Source organism: Merops nubicus, unplaced genomic scaffold (genome assembly GCF_000691845.1).
Source record: "Merops nubicus isolate BGI_N331 unplaced genomic scaffold, ASM69184v1 scaffold4543, whole genome shotgun sequence".
In the NCBI taxonomy this organism is placed as follows: domain Eukaryota; kingdom Metazoa; phylum Chordata; class Aves; order Coraciiformes; family Meropidae; genus Merops; species Merops nubicus.
Genome location: NW_008598100.1, coordinates 10,282 through 19,287, shown reverse-complemented (window position 1 = coordinate 19,287; position 9,006 = coordinate 10,282). Strand labels below are relative to the sequence as shown.

Genomic DNA, 9,006 nt, shown 5'->3' with positions numbered 1-9,006 from the left:
CGGGTCCCCTCAAGCTCTCCCGCGTCTCCTACTACGGGATGCCCAACCTGGCCACCCTCATCCCCAATGTCCAGCAGGTCCAGTACTCGCAGGGGGAGCGGACCAGCCCCGGCGCCAGCAGCATTCCCACCACCGACAGCCCCACCTCCTACCACAACGAGGAGGACGAGGAGGACGACGAGGCGTACGACACCATGGTGGAGGAGCAGTACGGGCAGATGTACATCAAGTCCTCGGGAGGCTACTCTGGTAATGGGTGCTGTCTCTCCTTGGGTTTTCTGTGCGTGCTCGGTCCTTCTCCAGCCAGCACGGGTGGTTCTGGGCTTGCACATCATCAGGCTTTTGTCTTCAGGGGCTTTGTTTATTTACGTAGCGTGGTGCTGGGCGCTGGTGCGTGGGTATGACATGGGCAGGTCCAACCGTGCCACTGCTCGTGGGCTGTGTCCCCAGCTGAGAGGCCCTGTGGGTAAGAGAGGCTGTGTCACCCACCACGGCTGGCTCTGTCCTTTGTTTTCTGGCTGAGGTGGTGATGTGAGCTGTGCGGTGCTGGCACCGTCCCACGGCGCTGCCTGAGCTCACCTGCTGCAGGTCATCTGAGAGGGATGGTCACCCTTGGGAAGGGCATTGTCACCCCTTGCCAGCCTGGCAGTGGTGGGGTGGTCAGGCTGGGAGTTAGTCTTCAGCGAGGTGCAAGGCATGTTTCCTGTCCTGGCCTTTCAGAGTAAGATTTTCTTTAAAGTGATGAACATCCCACGATTGGAGGAAGGGAGAAAAACAACAAATAAATCATTTTCATGGATGTTAATTAGAAGGATGTGCAAAAAGATGAAAAGAAGGACATTTTTGCCGAGTGCCTGAAGTGACCCCTCTTTCCTTTGCCAGCCTTGCCCAGAGCATCGCTGTCACAAGGGGAAGAGCAGTTTGGGGACCTCTTGATACTGTTTTATTTCTGTATGAGGCGAGTCTCCAGACATGCCTTAGAGGTGGCTTCACTTTGGTGGTGCTTGGCCAGAAGCTGCCAGCTCATCCCCGAGGTGGGCACGGGCACACAAAGCCCCTTCCTTCTCACTTCCCACACCAGAGAGGGCACCGTGCAGGACTTGGACTCTGTGGAGGAGCAGGAGTGGGGTACGGGACCAGGGGCTGAGGAGCGGCTGGGGAGATGCCCAGCTGGGTCACTGGAGCAGCAGCATCCCGTGGGGAGGACTCACCCTGGGCACAGCAGGCTCCCTGTGGGAGCTGCAGGTGTCTGTGGCAGCAGCTCAGATCCACGGGTGCTCCCTGGGGAGGGACATCTTCCCTCTGGCTCTGGCCATGCAGAGCATCCCTCTTGTCTGGAGCTGCTTTCCCTGCTGCGGATCTGCGCTGAAATTGCTGCACTAATTTTGCAAATATTTTAACTCAGTTTGTTGAAGAGCTGGCGTGCTTTCCTCAAAGCCATTTGATTTTATTCTTATCACGGGAGATTTGACAAATACAACCATTTCTGTTGCCTAAAACCAGGCTTCCCCTAGTACAGAGAACAAGCTCATCCCCATAGCTCAGCCCAAAGAGCGTGTGCCCCTGCCAGGTAGCGAGCAGATAAGCAATATTTTCCAAGCATTTTTACCAAGCCATGTGCAAAAAAGGGAAAGCATGCCGATAGCAACGTTACTATTTTAACATTAGAAATATTTGCTGAGAAAAGCAGGCAAGGCACTTGTAAAAATTGAGCCTCAGAAGCCTGTCTGCTCTCTCTGCTGTGTTTCCAGTGCCCGTGGTCGGTACCGGCTGAGTGAGGAGGAGTGGGGTCAGGGGATGGGGACCAGTTGGGGTCTCCATGGTCGCTGGGTGCTGTCAGTCAGCCCACTGGAATGGGGCTGTTCTCCTGCACCCCGCTTTGGGGTTTGTTTTGCTTTGTGCTTCCCACTGCCGAGCACGGGGTGAGTCCTGTGGGTTTCCTTCAGCGCCGCTGTTCCTCGGAGCGATGGGGTTGTACCCTTGGACAGGGGGTTTTCCTTCGCTGTCACAGGGCCAGCTCATGCAGCAACAACACAAAATCCATCCAGAAGGCAAGGGGAGGAGAAGTCCCCCAGGACGAGGCAGGCAGCAGGTATTGGGCTGTGCCCAATTCTTGAGGTACAGGACTCATCCCGGTTGGAAAAGTGGAAATCCCAGCAGCTTTCTGGGGCTTTGCTGGAGATGCTGCAGCTGTCCGACCCTCACGCCCAGAGCCGAGCATCCCATAGGGAAGTTTTCCTGCTTGGTTTCTGTAGGAGGAAGAGCTGAACCACTTTGGGATGCCAAGTCAGGGGCCATGCAGGGAGGAGGCAGGTCGGGAGTGCAGCACTGCCCAGCCCCTTTCTAAAGCTCCAATATGTCACATTTCTGCTAAAATATCACTTCCACAGCAGCGTATTTCAAGGGAGCTTCCTGTCTTAAATAAGCCAGCTATAGTATCAGGCTTCCTGGAAAAGAGGGCATACAAAAAAGAGATTAAAAAAAATAAAACCTAAGCTATTCCATTATGGTTTGAACTTGTAGAGCTAACTGTGTTTTAATTACTCGGGATAAACTGTACCCTCAAAAGGTGCAGAATAATAAAACCATAAGATGGAAGAGAGAAGCCAGCTAATCCTGCTCCTGGCATGTAGATCCCGACAGCCTTACAAAGGCCTGGGGGAAGGGGGAGCCCTTTAAAACCATCATTGCCAAGGTTTCCAAGAGCCCCGTTTGTGAAAACAAAAACAAAGCCAAAGAAGAGCACAGCAGATGAAGCCCTGAATTTCAGAGAGGGTTCTTTTTTTTTTCCCCTCCTTTTTCTTTGCTTTTTCATTCCCCAGCTAAATTGATTGACTGAGATGATGGTGAGTGTGTGGTGGGATGCTGGTGGCTGATGTTCTTCACTTCCCTTGAGTGTCTTTTGCCTTGAGCATCACCCACTTTAAGTGTCAGCTGCTGCCCCTGAGGCTGGGACAGCATGGGGCAGGAGAAGGTACTTGGCAGCACCTTGCCAAGCTCAGGAGGTCATGAAACCTCCTCTTGCCCCAAGGCTGGAGTTCTTTTGTTTTTGTTCACCCTTTTTTATAGTCAGAACCACCCTGAATCTCCAAAGCTGTGATCAGAGAGACAAGGGGCACGTCATCACCTTGGCCAAGGGTTTGATGGTGGTGGAAGGAGCAAGGAGGAGATCTTAAGTGATGTGCCTCATGCAGCAGTGGCACTGGTATGGTGGACCAGGACAGGTGTTGGATTTGCAAAAGGAGCAGCAGATAAATGGAAGGATAAGCCCAGTCTTGACCATGGGCTGATGGGAGGGTTAAATTTAGGTATTGGTAGACAGGGTGGCAGCTTGCAGAGGGATGTAGGAAAGGTGCCTCAGCTCCCACTGGCCACGTTCTGTGGCCACAGTGTCACCACCGCTGTCCTCATGCCCTCCTGCTGCTGTGGCAGGCTGGGAGCTGGTAAAATGGCTCCTTCTTCTGTAACTAGGTCTGGCTGTGGAGAGCGTGTGGGCCTTGAGGACACCAGTGAGACTTAATGAGGTTCCGAGCATCTGATCTGAGGAGCGCACAACTCCAGAAAACATTAAACAAAAGCAAAGTATTTTTATCCTCGTTAATTACAGCGTCGTGGGCTCAGGACTTGCAGATGCTCAGAGCTTTTCGGCGTGGCTGTCAGTCAGCTTGCTGCTGAGCAGATGCAGTTCATTGAATTTTGACAGGCACAGGCAAAGTTGCAGGAGGGTCTGTGCCCCTCCCCTGCTCCTCCTTTGCTGCTTCATGGGGGAGAGGAGAGATCTTTGTGCAGCAAATGGCTGGAGTGTAAAGGCTGGGCTTGAAAGTTATGAAATCCCGAACTGACAAGAGTACACTTCATTAAAAATTCATCTAAAATAGCCATTATAGAATAGTTGTGGTAATTAGCTGAGAGAATAGTTTTCTCTCCTGGCCTCGGATTCCTGACAGTAAGGAAAGAGGGCAAGGAACAACCCAGAATCCGTGATGAGCATCCCTGGCAGCATCCAGAACCCAGCCCGGGAACGATGGAGATCCCCAGCATGGCCCATCCCAGCACAGGGGCTGGGCTGGATGGTGCTGAGCTGCCCAGGAGGGCACAGCCCCACGCCAGGGGTGCTCAGCCTCTGCCCTTTTTTGGCCTTAAACTCCCAGTCCCCGTTTCCTCACCGTAAAACACAGATGTTTAATTTTAGGCTGGCAGATGTTTCACTCCTGGCTGCGGTGCGAAGCGAAGGCGAGATAGGGGTATTTATAAAGCAGTAAGGGTTTTTTTTCCTACACTAATTCCAGATTCCCTCCCTGTATAAATAGGTCACAAATCAAATCTCACCCTTCCAGTACGTGGTTCTGAATGTACTGTTTGTAAAACGTGGACTGCCCCGCGGCACGTGCGTCACCCCTGCGGGACAGGTCCCGTTGGCAGGAGGATGCTGGTGGTGCCAGGGCTGTGGCAGGGATGCTATTTTTGGGGTCGTCCCACTGCCAGTGGAAAATAGGCTAATGGGAGAAAAATGTTTGTAAAATATTGCTGTTTGAAAAGAAACTTCTCGCTGTAGAGATAGGACAAGAGGAAACGGCTTCAAGTTGTGCCAAGGGAGGTTTAGGTTGGATATTAGGAATGATTTCTTCCCCAAAAAGGTTGTCCAGGCCTGTCCCAGGGCAGTGGTGGAGTCCCCATCCCTGGAGGGGTTTCTAAGCCGTGGAGATGTGGTGCTGAGGGACACAGGGCAGTGGGGACCTGGCAGTGCTGGGGGAATGGTTGGACTTGATCTGAAAGTTCTCTTCCAACCAAAACAGTTCTGTGGTTCTCTAGAGAACAGGGGAGAATTGTTCACATAACTGGTGGTGGAGCAGGTGGAGATGGTTTTGTAACCATTGTGGTGGACCAGGGCCTGTGACTTGTGGTTTCATGGTGAGGATCTGTAAATGTTAACTTTCCCTAAAACAGAAATAGTTGTTCCTTACCCATGGGAAAATGTTGAAGCTTAAATATCATAAATGGTCAAGTGGAGAACCCAGACTGGTGGAAATTGATGGTTCATGAATTATTTTGAAGCCCTGGTGTTTGGATGGTCAGGAACTAAGGACATAAGTGAATGGTGGAGCCAGATGTGTGGCCAGCAGTTCCCAGCACTGCCAGACCCTGAGCACTCACCGGAGCAGCTTGGTGCCCATCACTGATGAGAGTCAGCAGGAGTGGTGTGGGCTCAGCATCTCTGGTCCCAGGCAACTCAGGTCACACATGAAAACATCCTGGCATCACCAGAACCTTTGTGGGCTCAGCCAGAGGGTGGTGTGATGGACCTGTGAGCCAGACAGTGCGTCCAAGGAGGACACATACCCCCAGCATCATGCAAAGCCTGGAGCTGGGAGCACTGGTAATTCCTGTGACTCCAGTTTCCCTCCAGGAGTGAACCAGTCAGCAGGTCTGAGGCTGCTTCCTCAGCCAGAAAACCCTGGATATTTCCCATTTGGGACCACTTGTTGCCAGATGCAGCATCCACATAAGTTTGGGATGAAAGTATCTAAAGGAACAAATGAAATACAGCAGTGTTTGGCTGGCAGCTCTCCTTGCTTCCTCTGTAACGATTTCCTGCCCATCTCCTCTAGCTGGTAGGCTCCTTTCTTGGTCGAGAACAAAACTGTACTAAACAATACTTCACATTGTTTGCCCTTTCATTCAAAGGGAAGGAGCCGCTGCCCTCTGAAGATACAAATTAATTAGAAGCGAATACTATCCTGTTCTTCAGAGCATAAAGGCCAAACAGACTGGCTTTCTTTGAGCACATGGGACCAAAGTGTCTCTTGTATCCTGCTTCTTTACATAACCGATGGCTATCTGCTGAATTGAGGTGGCACTGAAAGGCCTCAATCTTCAGTCGTTTTTGTTTGGTATCGTCGAGTTTGTGCTTAGTGCTGTAAAGGAAACAAAGTCCCCAAAAATGATTCATGCCCGTGTTTAATAAGAGCTTCATAGAGAGCCAGCCAGCAGGACAGATGTAACCAACACAGAACAGTGGCTTGAGTTACCCTTGGTCTCCTGAGCCCCAGTTTTAGTTTGGTTTGTGAAGTAGTAGAGTTCACAGAAAGAAATGCAAAGTTTTTGATGGCTCCAGGTGTAGGAAGTGAAATGTCTTTAAAAGCAAAGGATTTCTTCAAGGCAGGGTTGTCACCAACCAGTGTGGCGGCCTTGTCTTCCTAAAAAGCTGCTTTTCTTTCAAGAAACAGGTTTGACACCAAAATCTTCAATGTTTCTCCAGGAAGGCAGCATGAACACACAGCTTGTGCTGATCCTTCTCTTGCTTGCCTCATTATTGCTAGCTCAGGATCTCTTTGGCCCAAAAAATGCTTTTTTTATTGAATGTTTGCTGACAGAAAGTGGTAGAGCAGGTCCGTTTGTCATTGTCTGCTGTAGCTCTTTGCCTCTTGGATGTTGTAGGTAGAATCATTTAATCATTTAGGTTGGAAAAGACCTTTAAGATCATTAAGTCCAACCATTAATTTAAGGTTGTTTAATTTCTTTGATGGCAGCAGTCTGGATGAAGAAGCAGGCAGGAGGAGGGCATGGCTGGTGGCCATTCAAGTCTGAGCTCTTCTGTCCCAGCAATATTGGGTCACAAGCTGCAAGGACCTTCTGCTGCCCTCTCATTTGGGGTATTGATTGCAACTACTTTCCCTGGAGACCCGTGGCCGTTATATTGCTTAAAAAAATAACTAAGAAACTTTCTGAGAATCCATTTCAGTCTGCCCAGCTTGCCTTCAGCAGCTTAACAGCTGCTGATTTTAGGTGGAGATGAGTATCGTGGGTACTCTTGACCTGAGTCATTAGTTAAAAGGAAAAATAAAATCTAAAAAATGCAGTTTTGCACAGCTTGAGCAGAGCATTGTGCTTGTGAGGGGCTGCAGTGGTCGGGCAGCTGAAGTGGTGGCTCCAGGGAGAACCTGGCACTGCCAACGATGCGCTTGCCCTGAGGAGCTGCTGCAATGAGCAGGAGCCCCGTGCCCAGGCACAGCCTCATCCTCGCCTCACAGCTCAGCCATGGGCTTTTAGCACAAAAAGCTGTTGCCAAATTCTGATTTCCCCCTGATGGCACCGTTCTCCTATCTTTTGTTGCTGCTGCTGGGGACCTTGGCTGTCCCAGGCTGGTTTCTGGGATTTGGCAGCAGGATAGCTCGTGTTTGGTGTATATATAGTTCTACCTTTTAGTTCAGGCTCTGTGCAGCCTGCAGAGGGCTCTGGGTGGGAGCTGATGATGGTGATGGCCATTCCTGCCTCTTCCTCTGCCCTCCACGTTGGCATTCATTTTTCCTTGGCCCTTGTGCTGTGTCCTGCCCGGGTGGGGATGCCATGGCAGAGCCAAACAGCCCAGGAAGGACAGCAGAGCAGGCTCTCCTTGGGCACTGGTTCCTCCACCCCCAGAGCCCCTCTGCTTCTGCTTTGTGTAAAATAAAAAACAGTATTTAGTTGGGGACAGTGCTTTTTAGCAGGGCCTGTTGCAACAGGGTGATGGTTTGAAACTAAAAGAGGAGGGATTTACACTAGATAGAAGGAAGAATTTGTTTAGGCTGAGGGTAGTGAGCCCCTGACCAGGCTGCTCAGAGAGGGTGGTACAAACCCCATCCCTGGGACCATTCCAGGTGAGGTTGGCCAGGGCTCTGAGCAACCTGCTCTGGCTGCAGATGTCCCTGCTCCCTGCAGGGGGTTTGGATAGGATGACCTTGAAAGGTCCCTTCCCACCCAAAGCAGTCTGTGATTCTAGGATTAATTGGGTGGACATTGCTTATCACTCTTTGAAAGCATCAGAAAGGCAGCAGGTGTTGGAGAAGTTTCCTCTGTGTGAGCAGAAGATGACTCCCATCCCCTCTCTAAGGAGAGGTGCCTGGATGCTCGGGAGCACTGTTAAACAGGGAAATGTTGTGGTTGATGAAAATTCTGTGTGTCACCACGGCTGCACATCAGCACTGCAAGGCCCTGCCACTTGCCACAGACAATCGAGCCGTGACGGCAAACAGAAGTTAAATTTTCAAACTTCACATGAATTAACCACAGAAGGAAACGCTGCTCTGCCCTGGTGTGGCTCCACGAGCAGAGGGGCATCCTCCTGGTGCTCCTGCTTTGTGGGGAAGGTGGGAATGCTGAGGGTGGGGATGCTGCCAGCCCCGTGGCTGTGCTGGGATGCCACGGCACAGCACGGCGGCGCGGGGCATGTCCCAGTTAGAACACTGCTCCCATTGTGCAGGAGCCATCGCCCCTCGGTTACTGCAGCAACAAGGCTGCAAAACTTGTTATTTTATCTAGGGAGAGGAAAAGTGGCCCCCAGAACACCGAGATAATTGCAGGAAAAGACACCTCTTGAGCAGGAGATATTTTGAGCTCAGGAGGGCTAATTGCTGGGGTTTTCTTCTTGGTATTCACAGATATGGAAGCACGGAGCTGGGGTTGGTTTTATGCGTGGCACTTGCCACGTTATCGAACAGTTTTGGGGAAAAAAGTTGGATCACTGTAGAGCTGGGCTGCAATTCAGAACCATAACTGCTCCCAGCACGTCCCAGTGTGGCTGGAGCTGATGCACACCCCTGTTAGCCCTCTTTTGCTGTCAAAAATTGTGATTTTAGGCAAGCCTGTGGACTTGTGCTGTAAAAGTCCTTTAGAAAGTGAATTCTCTCTACACCCACAAAACCAAGACGTGGGTGGTGCTGGTAGGACAGGTTGATACTTCCAGCTTTTCAATGTGAACAGTTGCTAATGGGCAGTGGTGGGCTCCAGAGATGGTCTTGGGATGGTCACAGCTGCATCCGGGCAAAATCCAGTGATTTGGTTTTGAAGCCACAGCTTAATAACATTTTTAGGCTTGTTTGTTAGGGTCTTTCTTGCTATTGAGAGGAGACGTTAGCCTGCAGAAGGCAGAGTAAGAGAAGTCACTTTGGAGGGTGAGTTGGAGCTTCCATCCTCGCGTGAGGCTGCAGTGACCTTTCTCAGTGTAGTGGGCATCTCCACAGTCTGGCT

The 9,006-nt window shown here is 51.0% G+C and overlaps 1 protein-coding gene across 1 annotated transcript in view; it reads left to right on the top strand.

Annotated features, from left to right (window-relative positions):
- Positions 1–8: 8 nt before the first annotated feature.
- The window catches only part of NACC2 (NACC family member 2, BEN and BTB (POZ) domain containing), a gene marked incomplete at its 5' end in the record, with an annotated part of 15,971 nt that continues 6,973 nt past the window's right edge, over positions 9–9,006 (top strand). The window contains one exon of the mRNA XM_008936912.1: positions 9–249. Within this exon, the coding sequence (XP_008935160.1) occupies positions 9–249 (241 nt within the window). The remainder of the gene's footprint in view (positions 250–9,006) is intronic.